At 35.7% G+C, this 21,264-nt stretch overlaps 1 protein-coding gene and 1 long non-coding RNA gene across 9 annotated transcripts in view; one reads left to right on the plus strand and one right to left on the minus strand.

Annotated features, from left to right (window-relative positions):
- Positions 1-3,547, plus strand: part of LOC138761114 (uncharacterized) — a 36,091-nt gene extending 32,544 nt beyond the window's left edge. Inside the window, exon 3 of the long non-coding RNA XR_011356125.1 lies at positions 3,471-3,547. This is a non-coding gene — a long non-coding RNA (uncharacterized lncRNA). The remainder of the gene's footprint in view (positions 1-3,470) is intronic.
- git2a (G protein-coupled receptor kinase interacting ArfGAP 2a) overlaps positions 1-21,264 on the minus strand; it is a 113,540-nt gene that overhangs the window by 41,798 nt on the left and 50,478 nt on the right. For 6 of the 8 annotated variants that reach the window (XM_069932744.1, XM_069932743.1, XM_069932739.1 and 3 more), the window contains exons 9-14: positions 12,020-12,071; positions 10,899-10,971; positions 6,412-6,509; positions 5,970-6,081; positions 3,798-3,937; positions 2,384-2,533 (exon numbers count right to left, since the gene is read on the minus strand). In XM_069932744.1, coding sequence (XP_069788845.1) covers positions 2,384-2,533; positions 3,798-3,937; positions 5,970-6,081; positions 6,412-6,509; positions 10,899-10,971; positions 12,020-12,071 — 625 coding nt within the window. The remainder of the gene's footprint in view (positions 1-2,383; positions 2,534-3,797; positions 3,938-5,969; positions 6,082-6,411; positions 6,510-10,898; positions 10,972-12,019; positions 12,072-21,264) is intronic. The other 2 variants (XM_069932741.1, XM_069932742.1) reach the window with 2 other exon arrangements.

Here is a 21,264-nt window from a genome sequence, read left to right on the forward strand (position 1 = left end):
TGTGTTAATTTTTGCCAACCAACATAATATTATCTGTAACAAGGAAATGGAAAGCATCAAGGTCAACAGTTACATGTTCATTTATTTAAAATAAACGCAGATCACATTGGAAATGTCATTCTATTCCCAGTAAACTGCCATGATATTTTCATGAATCACTGAGCTAAACTGCTCAGGTTTCTTCTCTCCCCTTCAGAGAGACTGTGAACAGCTTTCATTACGAGCATCAACTGCATGTGGTGTAATTTCAGACATTGCTACTGTCTGACAGCTATTGTAAAATGGTTATTGAATTTCTTCCTCTGCTGAGTTTCAGGCCACTGAACAGATTATATTTGTGTCAGATCACAATTAATAATTAATCACACACTGAATTATCGCTTCTGAAATTTCACTTTCTGATCAGCCTTCTTGAAGTTATTTGTTGCTGTAATACCATAATCCCAAACATTGTCTAGTAATACCAAAAGAAATGAGCTTATTAATTTGCTCAATGCTAAATATTCATGGAAAATTACAGCCTAGAAAACAGGCCCTTCGGCCCTTCTAGTCTGTGCCATCAGAGCATTCATACGAGTAGCCTGATTGTTTAGAATCAAGTATATTCCTACACTTCACTCAGGAATATAACAACATGTCCTTGTAAATTAAACTGAATATTTGTATCTTTTGCATTTCTCCAAGAGGTTTCTCTCATCTTTAAGGCAAACAGAGAGAGAACATCCTTAAGCAGTTTTATTTTCCTTCAACTGAACATACAGAACAAAAACTACATCTTGCTTATTTAGGTCAATCAATATTTGAATTTGCATTATAGAAATGCTTCATCTTTCCATAATGGAGAACCATCGTACTTAACCTGAATAAAACTCACACATGGGCTACCTGTAGTGGTTGGTACATTCTTTGTGACCACTGTTTAAGAAATTTGACCACGCTATTGCTTTTAAAAAATTAGGATAATTTGATCTGGCATTTCATCCTTCTCCTTGTCAATTTCTTATTTTGGTCATTTCTAAATCCCTCCCAATATTCAGACCTATGCTGAGGGATTAAATATTAGGCACTTTTATGCGATGAGCAAATTCTGTAATCTAATTTCCTAATTTAACTTGGTCACTTGGCATCCTTGACCTCAGCAATATGCTTGAAGCAAATTAAGGAGTAAGCTTCTGTTGTGTGCCAGATCCAGTGTAGAATTTCACTCTTATCATCAATTTTTCTAGATGATCGCTCAATGCGAATTTTCGAATTGATTTTATTTTACTCATGACTTAAAACAGTCGGTTTCTTTTGGTGGTATTAAATATTGCTCCAGCATAACTGCTCTGATTGTCTCAAGTCATTAGATGCTCAGAGAACACATTTTTTTCCAATCCAGAAGACAATGGAAGTCACACATTAATAAATTAACTTTGGTACAAGCTCATTTCTTGACTGATATAGTGCTTTTACCAGTTCATTTTTGTGCCTTGTCTCTTTTGTTCCAAGATTATTCTTTATCTTTTCGGATACCTCCACCTCTTTCTAGTGCTTTTCCATTTTATTTGTCTTTTCTAAATGAGAGAAATTCTGAAATATTTGGCTCCCAACCTAGGTTACCATCCTACCATGTCTCATTAATAGATATTTAATCAAACCCATTTATCTCTATTTGAGCTATTAAGTCATCTAGCTATGAATGCTTTCTGCATCATGGCAAGCTTCTACATTTTTTCCTTGATGTGACCTTCCTTCCCACACTGTGAAACTCACTTTCTGTCTGCTAGACCCTGCTTATTCTCCAAATTGGTCTTTTGCTTTGGGAATTCTCTTTAAAGTAACATTCCCTTCACTTGAGCCATATTCACCCCAATTAGTTTACAGCTCTCTGTACAGCCTGATTTCCTATTCATCTGGTCCTAGCCTCGTTTAAATGGAGCCCATACCAAAGAATAGCTCTCATACCCCAGATCTCATGCCAGTGTTCCAAAATTGTCTGAACTCTTGCCCCCTCCCCTCATTTTCCCCATTTAATCTTGAAAACAGAATTCAAGGTTGATCGGCTTGATCCTTGATTAATTATTTGGCAGCACAAAGAATGGAGTGCAGAAATGAAGCAGCATTTTTATTGCTACAAACAAATAGCATTTTACCAATATCAGCCTAACAAAAAACAGCAGAAACAAACAGCGAGAAATGTGAAGGGCAATGGAGTACTAAAGAAAGATTTCATATTTGTTCAGGTAAAAGCAAAGTTCTATTGCCATCCTCTCTACTTCCCAAAATTGTTAGATAAAGAAAAAGGTACAAACATTTAAATAATCCACATAGCAACATGATCTCAAAGTTATTCCTGATTTCTAGCTAGGATCAGCAAGGAGTGGCTAGAAAGGTTTCTTACTTTTTTGTGCATCAAACGCAGCTTGTCACTCAGGTTGCTGTTCACCTTCTTCAGCTGCTGTACAATTGCCTCAGAAGCATTGAGTGCATTCTTCATCTCCATGTATTCCTGCAATGTAATTGGGCCGTCTGATAGATCAGAGTCCATGCTCTACAACAAGAAGTATATATGAACAAAATTCTTTTCCTCTGCTATGGTTATAAAGTTCACATTTTAGAGGCCAATGCTGGAGTTCCTTTCTTTCCAAAGTTTTCTGTAATCACAATACTTCAACAGTGATCTTCACTGCCACATCAAAATCAAAAAAAAAAATGGTATAATTCTATTCATGTTACAGTAGAATCTCAAAATTTGTTTCTTTTTAAAAAATGCTGCCTGAATTAGTTTTTATTTCTGTTATGGCTAGGCAGGCGGTGTTGCTCAGATGGAGGGATGTTACTCCAACTAATCACGCTCACCTGGCCATGTGACATCATGTCATGTTTAAATTTAGAGATTAGATGTTCAGTTTCAAATTTGAATTCAAATTTTCAAACCCTTTTTGAGTTACTTTTACTTAATTCTTTGTTAATTAATGAGGGAACTTTATCACTCTGATCAGAATTCGGTCCTTGGCCAAACAGCTTCTTTCTTGGTGGTGGGTTTAGATATTTTTAAAAATAAAATGGCAATACAATGTGTGTTTGATTAAAATGTGGAATACTGTGGATGAAATTATATGATTTAAGTAATATCTTGACATTTTTTTTGGATGTGAAATTTCAATATCAATAAAAATATGAAAAAAATGCCCGAATAACCGACATTGGATTAAACTTGCAAACTGTGACAAGAAACCTATGACAAAATTTTACCACATTAAGGTGATTTCCCCTCCCCCCAGAATTTACTGGGAGATTAGTCTTTCCATTCATCAGTCTTTATCTGTCTCTCCACAGCACCACACATATTCAAAGTTGTTACATGTGCTGTATCTAAAAGTGAAGGTTCCATTATTGTCATGTAATACTACATTTAGAATGTAACTTGTATGAAATCCTTTAATTTTGTCTACCATAACAAAGTCACCACTTTGTTCTGAATTTAGTTCTAGTGCATTCTGTGATTCACTGTTAAAGGAGCCCGGATGGACAGACGGCCAGGGTGAGGATCCACAATCGGGAGCTCAGGTGTGTCGGCGGCAGAGGTGTCAGGAGCTCCAATAGGCGGGTGGCTGGGGCAAGGATCCACTGGGAGCTTGGAAGGGCGGGCAGTGGATGTCAAAAATAAGGGGGGGGGGGCATGAGGTGGTCAGCTTTTACATGATAACACTGTATCGATGATTATACAAGTCTACGGTACTTATGGCAAAATATTTCTGCAGCTGTGGAGTACCCGACACCAGCTAAACTTTAAAGTTACTAAACTGATATACCTTTGCTCTGTTTGCTTTAGTTGTTGGTTCCTGGTCCGTATCTTCATCTGAAGCAACACTATCATAATCGGGCTGATCATTGTCATGGCTCACACTGCCACGACGATCATTAACGCTCTTTGGCATAAGCTCCACATTATCTGTGCCAACAAAAAAAGTGTCATTTAGCCAGAATATGCAAGTTTAGAATTATCTAAAAATTATGAAATCAAAATGAATAAAGTCGTGGAAACATACTCATTGGAACAGCTATTACAGATCTACAAAGTTAACTTTGAGTATTAACATAACAAATCAGAATGATGTGTTAAAGTGCATTTCATTTTCTTAAGCATCAACAAACAATGAGCTAACTCTATCCAAATCAGTGATGATGCATATATACTCTACTTCCTCATGAGTTTGTAGAGGTTTGGTGTGACATCAGAAACCCGAGAAAATTTCTAAAGATGCTGACTGGGTGCAACGTGTCTGTTATGGGGACACCGATACCCTGGAGGAGAAAATCCTGAGAAAAGTAACGAACACAGCCCAGGACATTACACCATGCGAGAACGTCTACAGGGAACACTGCCGTCGAAGAGCAGCATCAATCATCTAGGATCCACACCACCCAGCATATGCTCTGTTCTCACTGCCACAAGACTCACATCAGTAGGTTCAGGAACAGCTGTTATCCCTCCACCATCAGACTCTTCAACAAAAAATTCAATCAGAAATTCTTTTAAGGACTCTTACTTCTGCACTTTATTGATTTTATTTTCTCTCTGTATTGCAGTTTGTTCACATTTATTTATGTGTTTACATGTATGCAAGGAGTAGTTTTTTTTTTGCACAACCAATAAGTGGTAATTCTGCCTCACCCACAGGAAAAATCTCAGGGTTATGTGTGCTGTCATGTTTGTACTCTGACAATAAATCTGAACTGAACTTTATTACATGATTATTTCCAATAAATCTGAAATGGATTCAAAACTGAAATCTAATATTTAGCAACACCAGCTCACGTTTAATTGCTCCCAGGAAAAAAAAAATTAAAAAACCCAATAGGTGAAATTCATTCTTGTATCTCGACTCATTCTCTTCTCACCAAACCCATTCACATGCTGTAGAAGTTCACCATAATGCTTTTAAACCATTCGATATGTCAATCATAAAATTTTGATAAAAACAATCTTGCATCAGACTAGACTTGGAGCAGTATAATTTACAACATTATCTGATGAGGATAATGTGGCAAGTAGAAAATGATACAAGAAAATTAGAAAACATATCAGTAAATAAAGCTGAAATTATCTAAATGCTTTAAAATATCTTATTTGTTTAATCTTTAACTTACATTGTTCATAATTTTAAACTCTGCTAAAAACTAAGGTAACAGTGCAACTGCAATATAGAGATATCATTCATGCAGATGTTTCAATAGAAAGAGACTTGACTGGAGATGCTGGAATTTGGAGGAAAAAACCAAATTGTTGGAGGAACTCCATAGGTGAAGCAGCATCTGTATAGGTAAAGAGAAGATGGGCATTCTTCAAACAATCCTCTGCCTCTACAGATGCTGCTTGGCCTGTTGAGATCTTCCAGCAATTTGATTCAAACAATTTTAAATTCTAAGAGTAGATAACAACTTCCTAAAGCTGCAGATAGTTTGTTCTCTGAAGGACATGTTACCCAGCTTGTGGGACATTTTATACACCTTTTCTTTCAGAACAATTGTTGATAAATGGCATGTCAATACAGTTAATGTCAGTATTTGAATATCTACTCCAAATTCAAGATTATTGATAATGTAAATATTTGTAATTTGGCTAAATTAAGTTGTCATTCAAATAAAGATAATATCCACAGCATTTTCCAGTGTCCTTTCACTTTAATTCTTTTTCATTTTAGAGGTACAGTACAGTAACAGGTCTTTCTGGTCCATAAGCCCATGGCACTCAAATACATTAATGACAAATTCCATATGTTTTTGGAGGACACTGTTTAGTGATTCAGTTGAGCCCTGATGAACAAAATCAACTTGGCAAAAATTATATACAATCATTGTCAATTGTGTTGAAATGTTGTTTGTGCAAGTTATTTTAGAATTCTGCAGCTTAATTCAGGCCACACTGTAATAAATAATGCATTTTAAAAGAATATATTATTAATGAATAAAAGTACACACACCTTTGGGACTAGTGACAGGATTCCCAAGTTGTCTCCGTTTAGCATCACTTAAAATATCAATAACGAGCGTGGCAAACTCATGAGCATTAAACCGTGCGAGCTTCTGCCTCCCCTGTAATTAGAGTTGAAACACAATCTCTGTGACAAAAACATTATTCAAGGCAGAACAATAATCAAATCATCAGACACAAACTTCATGACTTTAAAATCTCAAATACTGGCTAAGTAATTTTTCATTAACAAGTATAAAATTTAGGAACAGAAAACAACCAAGTCAAAAATTGAGATAAAAGAAACAATTTTGAAAATCCAATATGGTCTTAGATGTGGATTTATTTAATGTAAGAACATTGTTAATTACTAAAATCAGTAAAAACACAGCAATTTAAAAATATGACAATTTATTTGACTTGTCTCTCCCTTTTAACAGGGTAACAGTTACCTGATTTCGAGTTGCTGAATATTCTGGATTCACAGGAAGGAAGGGAATGACTGTTGTTTCTGTGACCAGCGTGCTGTGATTTTGAGTAGTTAGCCAAACTGTTTGTACAAAAATCATTTAACTTTATTACAGCAACAAACAAATATTGGAAGTTCAAAGCAACCATTCTGGCCTACTTTAACAGTGAATCACAGAATGTACTAGAACTAAATTCAGAGACATGTCCAAGTAGATTTGGTCATTGTAAAATTAGTCTACAAATTCATGCTTGCCTTTTTTGTTCTCCTGCAATTGTAGGAAGTAGCATAAATTGTTTTGAGAATGATCAATGTATTTCTAAATAATTTGTATTTTTACTTTGAATAGTAAATGTTCCTAGGACCATGAGCAAAACAGAGTCCAAGGGCCGTTAGAGGCTTTAACGAAGTTAACCAAATTTTGCTCAAGAGCAAGTTTTTAAGAAGCACACTTGAAGAGGAAGTAGAAAGATAGGTAGAGGGGAATAATTTTTGATATTGGCAGCTGAAAACATGATTAATAAATGTGAAGCCATTAAATTTGGAGATAATCAATGAAAGAAAGTGTAATTAGCAACATCAATTCAAAGAGCATTAACCCTGGTAACGTTGGTTACCCATTACTTCCTATGGATGCTATGTGACCTGCTGAGTTTCGAGTATATTTGTGTATTACACTCAGCCCCAGTAGCTGCAAACTTTCTTGCTGAACCTTAGTGATATTCTGTGTTGTCCTTTGCATCAATTCTCCATCCACAGTCCATTCTCAGTTCATCCTGAAAATGCCATCTACACACCAGAACTCCCAACCTCATTGATTTCTCCATCCATTTGCTTGCCCAACCCCCCTGACAAGGAGACAAGTTCTTCCTGACGCTGCTGCCCATCTCCAATGCTTCAGGCACCTTCTGTCATTGCAACTCTACTTCCCAAATTAAAAACTTCTGATTTGTCCTCAAGTTACCCATTTTCAATTTAGTGCTGGAATAGAGTTTATTTGCTGTTCCATCATCTACCTTTGAATTAAATCTCTTACAGAATTCACAAATCACTACCCAAAAATTTGAGATTGCGTAGGCATAACATTTGCTGACAGAATTTGTGGGAGAAATGAAAAATAAACAATTTTTTTTATTCACCTCTCATTTCTTGACAATTGGATGTGCATGTTACAGAAAATCACATGGCAACATTAGGTCAACTGTCTATGTGGTGAGGAAAGTGTAGAGTTTTGTGAATGCAGTTGGACTTGTGCATAAAAAGCTAGCACACAGCAAGAGGAGATGTACATTACTAGATACACAATCTATTGTGCTCAGACGGTTATCTCACTCCATATAAATGGCTCACTATGTCCATCCCTATTACCCTGATGTAGAGAAGTGGCACAATCTGAAATTTTATTACAGAAGCATCTCATACAAGGTGATATTTAATTTTTACCCAACCAAATAATAGGGTTGGTTTTGTGAAGTAGCACGAGATACAGGAGATAATAAGCCAGATAGTCATAAAATCACCAGGAAGGATGGGTCAGTTATCATCGGGGTCAGCTCACACTTTGACAGTGCCAGTGACCAGGGTTCGAATCCAGTGTTGCCTGTAAGGAGTTTGTCTGTTCTCCCTGTGACCGTGTACGTTTCTGCCAGGTGCTCCAGTTTCCTCCCACCCTCCAAAAATTTATGGGGTTTGTAGGATGGTTGCTGTATTTGGGCAGCATGGGCTTGTTACCATGCTATATTAGAGATCCGAACTGAACAATAGGTTTCTTTGAATGAGAGAGGACTTGACCCTGACCAAAAGCGTGCAATTCATAAGCACCACATGATAAGGGAGGAACTGTTGTGCCAAAAACCACCAAATATACCTGAAGCACTGAATGACCACTTCTACCCACTGAGTTTCTCCTTCAGGTCATTGTTTCGCTTCTACAGACACATATACACACACATCTTCTTCCCTTGGTCAAGAAGTTATAGCTGAAATACCAAGTTGATGGGCATGTTTTATGTCATCTCTAAATGTGTACAAAAATACTATGCTTTGTACAGTTGGGAAAAAAAATGTGTCAACCAGAATAGTATGATGAATCTCCTTTCCAATGAGAGAGAGAGCGCACGCGAGAAAGGGCACGAGAGGGCGAGTGAGGGCAAAAGGGCGGGCAGGGCAGGCATGGGTGGGCACAGACCAGAGAGAGTGAGGGATGTGGTGGGCACATGGGCCAAAGGGGAGCACTGTGACAGTGGGGAGTGGGAACGAAAGAGATGTCAAATAAACATCCGAGTTGAAAATGGACTATGTGGATGATTCTCCTGCTCCACAGCACAGAGGAAATAATTAGCTGAAAAGGGAACTTAGTTAGGAGAAATAAAATGAACAAAGTAAGGCCGCGTTTATAATTGCTCATCATTAGCATTTAAATTAGAGGGTTTCTCCCTCATCCCCTACTATTAGAGGGTAGCATTTCTCAATGAAAACAGTTAAACATTTACTGCATAAACTTGTTGCTAAATTTTCATGGTCAGCCATATACATATTACTTAGCCTGTTCCACCATTCAATAAGATCATGGCTGATTTGGCTGTGGACTTAGCACCACCTACCTACCTTTGCCCCATAATTTTCCAACTGTAGGAAGGATGTGGAAGCTATGGAGAGGGTGCAGAGAAGATTAAACAGGATGTTGCCTAGATTGGAAAATGTCTTATGGGGAAAAGTTAGCAGAGCTAGAAGGACGAGAGGAGACTTAATAAAGGACTACAAAATTCTGAGAGGAATAGATAGGGAGGACAGCCGGTGCCTTTTTTCCCCCAGGGCAGGAGTAGCAAGCACATGTACAAAGTGAAGGGAGGGAAGTTTAGGAGAGACATCAGGGATAAGTCTATTTATTTGTTTTACGCAGAGTTGTGGGTGCCTGGAATGTCTTGGTGGTGGAGGCTGAAATATTAGAGGTATTTAAGAGACTCAGTCAGGCACAAGGATGGAAGAAAAATAATGTTATGAGGTAGGAAAGGTTTAGTACTTTTTTAGGGAATATCGAGGACCGAAGGGCTTGTACTGTGCTGTAGTCTATGTTCTATGTCTAACTGTAGCTTTTGCGTAAAATAGACTAACATATTTGTGAGAATAAGGTCTATGCACAAATAGTATATTACAGTAAAACCCCATCGTCTGGCACCTAAGGGGATCGCCAATGTCGGAAATGCAAATTTTCTGGTTGACTGAGACTCAAACTTCCATGCCTAATACATCTGCATTAGCAATACACCATTTAAAAGACAAAAGAGAGTGCAAAATGTAAAGAAATTTTAAAACAAAAATCAGTATTGTAGTCTTTAATTACATAAAGTTCACTTTCATCAAGTAAGGCCGATAACTTTCAAAATTTAAATTCGAACCCTGATTGCTGGTGCTGTAACAGCATTGCGCTAACTATGCCACCCTCATAATTAACCCCTCCCCCAAGTTTACAGATAAGGTCTTACTAACATATTTAACACTAATAAAAATAAAGACTTATTAGGCAGGGATAGGGAAACATTGGGAGCATTACCCCAGTGATGAGCAGCATCAGCTGGCCCTTCATCCTGGGCACTGCCATTTGATTCCAACACAACTTTATTGAAACTTTATTCAAACAGCTGCTGCATCTGGGTGTCGACATGGGGAACTCGAGTGGCTGAATGTTTGCTCCCAACTTCACCGAGGCAACCCAACTCACTTCCACTAATTGTTCCGGTCAGGCCCTCAGCACACCACCTTTGCGGTGACAACCTGAATCACCTCCATACAAGTGTCCCAGTCAGGCCCCTCGGTTCATCTTCCTCACGCAACAACCTGGCTCACCTCCACGCAAGTGTCATGGTCGGGCCTTTGACGCACCTTCCTCACGCTGACAACCCACCTCATCTCCACACAAGTGATGAGAGCAAAAAGATTGTACATGGATTGAGGGGCATTGCTAGTTCAGTAGGGCAAACCTGCCCGTGTCCAATCAAGTCTCAGTGCTCCTCAGAGGGGTCCATCCGCTCAGTCTTATTCACCAGAATTACTTATTTACTTATTTCCTTGATTTTTTTTGGCCAGTTGTTTGAGTTTCCAGTTGAATTAATTCCAAATAATGGGGATTTTACTGTACTAGGTTGTTCTACTAGACCACATGATGCATTCTTAATTGAAGGACCCTCAGCCTAAATATTCTAATGGACCAAACTAAATTTTTGACTGGACTGAAGGTTACTTAAAAACGTTGGTCAATGGTGAAAAGCCAATACATTGATATCCCTGCTTTTTAGATATTTCCTCAAAATTTTAAAAATACTGTACGTTGGAAAAAAACAAGCAGACTATTATGTGAGAATATGTCCGGTAAAGCAAAAATTATCTGTTTGGAGTTCATGACAGACTTAACTAAAATTAACATTTTATTTCAGAAAAGATTGTAAAATTGTTTTACAGCAGAAACCTCACCTGCATCCGTTTCTCTTCTATCTACTTCATCATACACATCCATAGCAAGCTCTTCAAATAAGTGATTACTTAACTAGAAAGAGAAAGAATATTTTACTGCTGAGTTAAAGGTAATTAAAATGCAACTGCACAAATTATCCATTGTATTAAAGAATCCTTTAAGATACTACGCAAGCATATTTAATACAAATGAAATTAGGACAGTTTGAAAAATAATCGCAGGTCAAAAATAAAATTTGAAACAAAAATAACCCTTATGATTTAAGAGATTTAAAAAAAGGTTTTAAAAAAAGAAATGAAGTCGAAGCAATCAGAGTTCCAATATGGATCCCTGAAATAGCTCCAATTCTTTCCTTTTGTTTTCTTGTCTACAATATTAGGATAAGGAGTTTGTATATCACCCAAGTGGAAACTGGGGGAAAATTGGTCACAAGTCACAAAATAACTGACTAATTAGAACATCCTACAGTAGGTATAGGGATGGAAGAAATCAGCTGGTCTGGTGTAGGGCAGAGAAGGTTATTAAAGGTCACCAAGAGAGTGACCACAAAGTGGAAGAGGATGGGAAGAGATAATGCAATATTCTGCAGAGAGAAACTTTTGAGAGTGCAAGGACAAGCAAAAATTGCATAGCTTTTGGGGTGATATCATGCCGGTACTTGATATTATGCCATATACATTTTTTTTTAAAGCTTAACGTGAGAGGCTACAAGTTTAGTTTTCTCCAAAGTCCTGGTTACTGAAGTTCTTTTAATTTTTTCATAAAAAGCAATTCTACATAATGATCTTAATACGAACTGCATAAAATTGCCAAATGATCAAGCCAAATAGTCACTGCAGCACTAAAGCTGCAATAATTATTAAACGCTAACCCTACTGTGCAACGTGTGAAGTAATTAAACATTTTCTTTGATCCATTTGCTTTTCCTGGTGATGAGGTCAGCAGAAATGAGGATATGGAGCTTTTGATGAGTGGCAGAAGAAACCATTTGTCCTAGACTTGTGAACAATGGAGTTCTTGTAAAGGAGAGGATTGAAATTCAAGCTCACTGCAGTGGGACAGCCATTTTCTGCCACAAACTACATCAGTTAAGGTTCAAAAATCAAAGAAGAAAAATTACCGACTGAAGCTTTTTCTTTGCTGTCTTTGCTAATTCTGACAGATCCAAACTGCTGAAGATAAATGATAAAGAATACCATTGTTAATTAAATAATGTATTTTGATCAATTTCCAAACAGAATGCCACTGCTCTGAGGAGCAACATTGCTCAGAATGGGGATTGCACTGTGAATTGTACCAAATGATTAATAGATAACCTAATTCAAAAAGGAAACAAGCTTATATTTACAGAAATGCCTTGTCTTTTAATGTGACATTATAATCCCAGTGATTAAGGACTGCATTGTAACATTATAACAATATTGAATAGTTCATAATTTTAAGTGAACATTTAGTGCATTGCATGAATAATTGATTCGTAATTAAATACCTCATATTTCAAACTTCAAAATAGAGGCAGATGTTGACAGCATGACACAGAAAGAGAAAGCTCCTGAAAAATCACATTTTCAATATTGCGATGAACTTTCTGGAGATGGAGCTTGATCAATCACCACATAAGACAAACTCGTGTTGCATTAAACATTAGAATCACAACATACATTGTTTTAATGAAGTATCTTTGTTAACATTAAACTGATCCTGAGCAATTGGACCTGGTAATTATTTTAAGTATTACTTACAGATTCCTTTATTCCAGGTTTGCAATCAGGAAGTAAGTGAAAAGATATTTATTGAGCTCATTCAATAACATTACAAACATTTATATGATCGAGATCTTGAAGGGCTCAAGGCCAAAACGTTGGATATGTTTCTTTATCTTTGCTATATATAATACACTGACCTGCTGAGTTTCTCCAGCATTGTGTTTTTACTTACACAAATCTATAAAATAGCAAAAGCAAAAACTGCATGAAATAAATTTAAACCCTGACAATGTTAGCTGCTGCAACATGGAACTGGAAAATAACCGATTAAAGAGGTAAATCTTTAATCATGAACCTATGCAAGAAAATTGGATCCTAAACAGGACAGTATGCTTCATTTTCTCTCATCACCTGTGGAGCACACACTAGAGAAAAAATAACGCAAGATTCCACTGCCAGCTTTTTGCCAGCGATGGCCTGGTAGGTTTTCTGTGAATGCAAGGTCAAGATTATCTAAGGTGTAATCAGCAGTCACATGGTCTGTCAAGATTATTGATGAAGGACAAAGCAAAATATTTCAGATGCTGGAAGTCTGAAATAAAAACTGAATAAACAGGAAATACAATACTGTCCATGGAGAAACAAACATTTCAGATTAATAACCTTTCATTAGAACTGATCAGTTAGAAATGGTAGGTTTTGCATTGGAGAGAAGTTACAAGAGTCCACCCTCTTGCAGACCTATTTTGTACTCTCGACTCCTGCCCCTTTCTTTGCAGTCAATGGAAGTGCACAAGCATACTAAAATCTCTGATGGAAAAATGAACATATGGTTCAGATGCCAGGTTAATTAAAAATAATGAACCATTATTGCTCTGGAAGAACAGTGAAAACAATGTTTCCTTGATTTTCTTGTGTATATTTCTTCCTGATAAAATGATTAATTCTATCAAGGTATTCGATGTCACCAAGTCAGACAGTAAGAAATAGAAATACAAGTCGGCAAGTTTCTCTGGAGCCTATGGTGAAATCCATTATAATCATGACTCATCTAACCTAGCCCTCTGCTCCATTTTTCCAACCCTTTCCCATCATCCTGGAGTCTGTTACACCAAAAATATTTCATCTCTGCCTTGATTCAGCCTCCACTGCTTTCTGTGGTGAGAAATATTCATGATCTTCTGTGAGAGGAAATTCTTTTCCCATCTCCACTTTTAATGGGAGACACTTTGTGCAACTATTTTGCTTTTAATATTTAATTTAAAATTTTTATCTGTACATGTAATAATAGTAAAACACAAAATGCAATAATCAAATATTAGTGTCGGTTCTATAATTCATAATGGTATAAATCCCCTCAACCCCCTTGCAAAAAATCCCCAAGAAATAATAAGAAAGAGGAAAAAATTATATGAAAAATAAAGCGAAGAAGACTGATTGCCAAGAAGACATTACCCACCACAAGGTTCTAACCATTTATATTTTTTGATTCTTCCAAGGTGGTTGACTAGATTCTCAAAGTTTAGGGAAAATATCTATAAATTAATTCCCGCAATTTGTAAATATGGATACCAAAATTTCAAAAATACGTCATATTTATTTCTTAAATTATAAGTAATCTTTTCAAGGGGAACACAACTGTGCACTTCTATACTTCAACTTTGTGTAACTATTGACCACAATTCAAAATTCCTCTCATGAAAGGAAAAATCTTAACATCTACTGTGTGGAGTTCCCCCCAAATCCTGCATGTTTCTAAGGCAGAGTGCCACATAAAGTTAAAAGAGAATACCTGCAGATGCTGGGGTCCAGTGTAATACATAAGAGTGCTGAAGAAACTCAGCAGATCATGCACCAACCACCGGAAGTAAAACATAATTGGTGTTTTGGGCCTGAACCCTTTGTTGGTTATGTACTGCAGAAAGAACTTTTCCAAGAATTTGGGAAAAATAAGAATACCATTAACCTCCTCATCATCCACTCAAGTACCCCTTGACATCACCTTTTCACTATCCCTTTGGCAGTTAAAAAAAAATGTAGCAACTTCCCTTCAGAATTAATTTAATGAATTAACCATTTTTGTGCAGTACAGAATTCTACCTCTGGGTGGAGAAGTTTCTCTTAATTGTGCTTCTCAATAGCATTCCTCTTTCCCTTGGCAGTGACCCAGGACCGGATTAAGCTAGTGTGGGGCCTGCAGCATATGTTATAAAGGGGCCCTAAATTAAAAAAATACACAAATATATTAAAAAACATAAACCTGTCCCTGTGGGTGTAATACTTAACCATGTGAAAATACATTTTTAAAAATTGCTTTGCGTCAGAATAGCCTATCTGTGGTTATACAAAGGCTTTTTCTATATAACAGGTCGTCTATACTTGCAGAAAGCAATTTTTAAAAATGTATTTTCATGTGGTTAAGTATCGCATGGACAGGCACAGGTCATCTTGAGAGTGACCAGGTTATTAAAATGCATTCCTAACCAAAGTGTGTACATTGGAGAAAAGAACATAAAACTGAAAAGACAAAAATAGGTTTTATTTTAGAATTCGAAGAATTCTGTCTGCGATTTGAATTGAAATATTCACATACCCTTGACACGGGTAAATCAAATGGTGAAGATTCACTGCTTAAAGTATCGAAGATCCCGTAGTTATGCCCGTTACAACAAACAAATAATCGTATTCTGTAGCAAATTCAATAAAGGTGAAGTCGCTGATGGGGATGGGGGGGGGGAGGGCGATAGTTCGTTGACTCACAGGGACCAGGTGGAATTTTGTTTGGGAATGCCATCCTATGACTTTAGTGATGTTATGAAAAGAACCTTAATTAATAATGACAGGACTCACATTCATCACGATCTTCTATCTTTATCATACCCTGGCAGTCCATAACCATAAAGATGCCAGGAGTTTATTCTCCTCCTCATTTCCTTTCTGCTACAACATTGATATAGCGATGGAATTAATTGACAAATTTCTTCATCTAATTTATACACATTCACAGGTTGGTGGCACTCTCTCTAAACACCACCCAGTACAGCCTCCATGAAAGGAAGGCTTCATTAAGAATTACCCGAAAATCTCCGTCATCTTCAGCAGAGAGGTGCAAAAAGGGACTCAGCGGGGCAGACATTTACTCAAAGAGCATTGTACTATTTGCTCTTGTCGCGATAAATAAATTGCCAATGACACGTGCAGCTTATGCACTCGAGTACTCAATTTAAATCGTGCTGACAAAGTGCAGAATTGCTTCAAGGTAATAGTAAAACACCTTCAATTTCAAATTCTGTACCTTCATATTTGTGCATCATTATAGATATCACATTCCCAATAATTACTGTTAAAATAATAACCCCAATTAAAGGCTAAAAATCACTAACCTTAAACATCTAGTTGTTCATAAAAGTTGAAGGCAGGGGGGCATGGCAAGATGGAGTAGAGTCTAGACGTGCAATCTCGACCTCTCTGGCCAGACTTTTAAATACCTGTTTTTAACCCTTTGTTTTCAAGTTTAAACTATTTAAATTTTAGTTTAAAGTATTAAGGAATTATTATGGCCACTAATGGTAAAAAGACTAAACCTCAAGTGCAGAAGAAGTTACATTTTCGAAGTGCTGAAGATTTGGGGCCTAGATGACTTGATACAGCCCCAGGCTCAATCTCTTCATTGTCTAAACCCCAAAGATCGCCTGTGGGGGCTGAAAAAAAAAACCTATTACTCACCAAATGAAGGATAGCGCTGGAATTACCAGTTCTCTGGAAGAAGGTGCCTGTTCCCAAGAAGTGGACCCTGATTTGGAAAGCCTTTCGATTTCAATGGAGGGAGTACACAGGAAGACGACTCCATTGTTGGAAATGCATCAGGTAGCATTTCAATCTGAAGGAATCGTTTTTCTTCGTGAATTGATGAAAAAACAACGAGATAAGGGTGAGACCAGCGGTGACTCCTTGAGGAAGTCAGAGTGCCATCACTGGGAGTCCAGACCCGCAGTAAAACTTTTAAAATGCTTTCTGTTGAGTTGCAGCAGGAGCTGCAGTTACCTTATTCTGCCACCATGTCAGAAAGAGCAGAGCTGAGCTTTACTGAGTCACAGAGTATGCAATTAAATGAAGTTATTCAAGCTGTTATAAAACCTTTGTTGACATCTCAAATGAATGAAATGGCTCAAATGAATGCTGGTATAAGTTCAGAATTAAATATGGTTAAGACACGTGTGGATGCATCTTATGAAGAATTTTTAAAAATTCAGACTGCTTTTTTGGACTGTAAACAACAAGTGACTTTAACACAGAAAAAGTGTTGAAGGTGAAAAAATCAATCATAGAATTAGGAGAATGTGAGAAGGAGCTAGAAAGAAAAATAGATTATTTGGAGAATCAAAGCAGAAGGAATAATGTGAAAATTGTTGGTTTGCCAGAAGGTATAGAAGGACAAGATTCTTCGTTTCTTTAAAGACTGGATTCTCCAAATATTAGGGCAAGAATATTTCTCTGGGGAATTGGTACTGGAAAGAACCCATAGAGCTTTAAGAAGAACACCCTCAGCTGGTCAACCACCGAGACTGGTAATAATTCGATGTTTGAGTTATTTGGACAGAGAAGCAATACTTTGACTTGCAGTACAAAATGTGAGACAACGACAAACCCCATTATTGATTCAGAATAACAGAGTCTGTTTTTATCCTGATTTGAGTCAAAAGGTCGTTCGTCAACGTCGATTCAATCCAGTTAAAGAAGTTTTGTGGCGTAAAGGTTATAAGTCTACTTTTCGTTAACCTGCAGTATTGAAGGTGTTTTATGGAGACTATCAATTTCGTTTTTTGAAACTTATTGTGAAGCAATGATTTTTGTTGATTTATTGCCAGATATAAGAGGACAAAGATGTAGTTCACCATTATCTCCTAAAGAAAAATCTGGTTGCTCTGGAAATGGAAGAAATGGCAGAAATGAGAAAAATGGGAATGGAAAGAGTCTACCTCCTTCTGAAATGGGATCTTCGAGATTGGAATCTTCTGGATGAAAAGAAGAATTTTCTTATTCTATTTTTTCTTCTGTTATGACATTTTGATGTTACTGACTGTTTGACTGGGGAGGGAGAGATGTGCACTAAGTTCTTTACTAGTCATCAGCCACTGGTGGGTGACCCACACCCAATTTTTGTTTAAGGGATTACTACCTTTTGGTAGTTTCTTTTTTTTTGGGGGGGGGGATTTTCTTTTTTTTTCTTTATTTTTTTTAGTTTTTAATTTGTGATTTTTTTTAAATTGGAGGGCCTATATACGCTGATTTGAGTTTTTATATAAAGATATTTATTGGTATTTAGTAATAATAGTAGATATGTCAAAGTTGAGGTTTGCTACTTTTAATGTTCGAGGATTAAATAGTCCGATTAAATGTAAGAGAGTCTTGGCGTGTATTAAGAAAATGAAAATTGATATTGCCTTTTTACAAGAAACACATATGAATGTGAAGGAAAGTGTGAAATTAAAAAGGGACTGGGTTGGGCATGTATATTCTTCATTTAATTCTAGAGCTAAAGTTGTAGCAATTTTGATACATAAAAATTTATCTTTTGAATTACAGTCAATGGAAGAAAAGGCAGGATGCATTCTTAATTTGAATTGTAAGATTTTTAGTGAATTTTGGACTTTACTTAATATTTATGCCCCAAATGCAGATTATGAAATATTTATTTCAGATGCATTTTTGTGTTTGGGTCAGGCTAATGATAATATTTTAGTTGGTGGTGATTTTAATTGTGTTTTGGAACCTTTATTAGATAAATCTCTGAATAAAGTTAAAAAATCCAAGATGGCAATTCAGGTCCAAGCGTTGATGAAAGATCTTAATTTAGTAGATATTTGGAGATGTCTTAATCCGACAGAGAAAGATTTTTCCTTTTATTCATCTAGACATGAATAGTTTTCAAGGATTGACTTCTTTTTAGTATCGGCACATTTACAAGGGAAAATACAACAAGCGGAATATAAAAGTAGGGTGATTTCAGATCATTCTCTGTTATATTTTACATATGAAACTTCTGAGAAAACTCAAATAGCTTATCGTTGGAGATTTAATACAATGTTGTTAAAAATATGGAATTTATCGATTTTTTGAAAAAACAAATAAATTTTTTTGAAAGAAAATTCTAATTCTGTTCAAAGTAAGTTTGTATTATGGGATGCGATGAAAGCCTATTTGAGAGGACAAATAGTTATACTTCTAAAATGAAAAAGAATCGATTAAATCAGAGTCTTGAATTAGAGAAACAGATCGATGAGTTAGAAAAGGAATTTCAGAAAGATGCTACAGAAGATCAGAAAATAGAATTATCTAGGCTGAAATTGAAATATAATACTTTGCAATCTTATCAATTTGAATGTGTGATTAATAGGACTAAACAACGGTATTATGAATGGAGAGAGAAAGCACACAAGGTATTGGCATGGCAATTAAAGAAAAAACAGATATCGAGGACTATTAATGCTGTTAGACGGAATTCTCTTATTACTTATAAACCTCGTGAGATTAATGATGAATTTTATTCATTTTATAAAAAGTTATATACATCTGAAGGAAAACAGGAAACTGGATCGATTGATCTTTTTTTAAAATCACAGTTGAATTTACCGATATTAGAGGATGGAGATATACAGGAGTTAGAAGAACCATTTACTGATTCAGAAATTAAAATGGCTAAGCTGGAAATGCTGAACGGTAAATCGCCTGGTGATGATGGATTTTTGGTTGAATTTTATAAAACTTTTTATGACGATTTATCTACAGTGTTTGGAGATGTATTACGTCAAGTTGGAGAACATTATGAATTACCTGAGTCTTGTTCTAGTGCTTTAATTACAGTAATTCCTAAAAAAGAGATCCTTTGAAAGTATCTTCATATAGACCAATTTCGTTGTTAAATGTAGATTATAAAATAGCTAAAATATTAGCAAATAGATTGCTAAATTTTTACCAAAGTTGATTCATATTGATCAAACAGGTATTATAAAGAATAGATATGGTTCAGATAATATTTTGCGCGTGATTAGTTTGATTAATAGATTTCGACAATCTTTATATCACCCGATGGTGAGATCCTTAGATGCAGAAAAAGCATTAAAGTTTGGTCCTTCTTTTGTTGGTTGGATTAGGGCTCTATATAGTAAACTGGTAGCTAGAGTATTGACAAACGGTTTGATTTCAGAATCTTTTAAGTTAACTCGATCAACTCGTCAAGGTTGTCCTTTATCACCAGCTTTGTTTGCATTAGTGATTGAACCTTTAGCGCAGTTGATAAGACAAAATACACAGATATAAGGTATAAAAGTTTTAGATGAGGAGTATAAAATTAATTTATTTGCTGATGATGTATTGGTGTATTTAATAAACCCAGCTCAGTCACTTTTACATTTGAAGGAGTGTTTAATACAATATGGATGTCTTTCTGGATATAAAGTTGTATTGGGAAAAAAGTGAAATATTACCAATAAGTGAAGGAGATTATTCAGTTTATAAGAATATTATTAATTTGAAGTGGACTGATCGAATTAAATATCTGGGAATAATTTTGAATGTTAATTATCAAACTTTATATAAATTAAATTATGCTCCGTTAATTAAAAAAATTAAAACTGATTTGATTAAATGGAAAGATTTACCTATCAATTTAATGGGAAGGATAAATACAATTAAGATGAATATCTTTCCGCGTATACAATATTTGTTTCAATCTATTCCGTATTAACTTGATAAATTTTTTTTTGAGATTTGAATAAAATGGTTAGGGAGTTTTTATGGAGGGGTAAATTTTTGAGAGTAGCTTTGAATAAATTAACTTGGAAATTTGAGTTAGGGGGACTACGTTTACCACATTTTCAAAATTATTATGAGGCAGCCCAACTTAAATTTATTAGCTCATTGATGGATTTGGTACGGCCTCCTAGTTGGGCTAAAATTGAGATGGCAAGTATTTCTGAATTTGAAATACATCAATTTTTGTTTAGGTGGAATATAAAATTGTTACAACAATATAATGTGCCTATACTAAAAGATTTAATGAAGTTATGGATAAAGAAAAATAAAATGATAGGCTCTAGGGGTAAATTATTGGCTTTGACTCCATTGTATAATAATCAACTTATTTCTTTTTCAATACATAATCAAAGTTTATTGCATTAGAGATTTAAAGGTGTGAAAAATTTGGGAGATTGTTTTAAAAAACTTATTTCTTTTTCAATACATAATCAAAGTTTATTGCATTAGAGATTTAAAGGTGTGAAAAATTTGGGAGATTGTTTTAAAGAGGGTAAGTTTTTTGTCTTTTAATCAGATGAGGGAAAATTTTGGTATTGATAAGAATTCTTTATTTCTTTAATATCAAATTCGATCTTTGGTAAAATGCATGTTTGGTAGAGATATGATTTTACCTAAAATTACTAAATTTGAGACTTTTCTTATGAAGGTACCAGAGAAGGGATATATTTCATTTATGTATCAAATATTACAGGATGGTATGGATAAAAAGGGTTGGGATAGATCTAAAATTAAATGGGAAGCGGATATTGGTTTTATTTTTTCTGAAGATGATTGGTTTGATATCTGTTATGATAGTGTAACTAGATTGATAAATGCACGTTATGCAATGATTAATTACAAT

Source organism: Narcine bancroftii, chromosome 4 (genome assembly GCF_036971445.1).
Source record: "Narcine bancroftii isolate sNarBan1 chromosome 4, sNarBan1.hap1, whole genome shotgun sequence".
Taxonomy (NCBI): Eukaryota; Metazoa; Chordata; class Chondrichthyes; order Torpediniformes; family Narcinidae; genus Narcine; species Narcine bancroftii.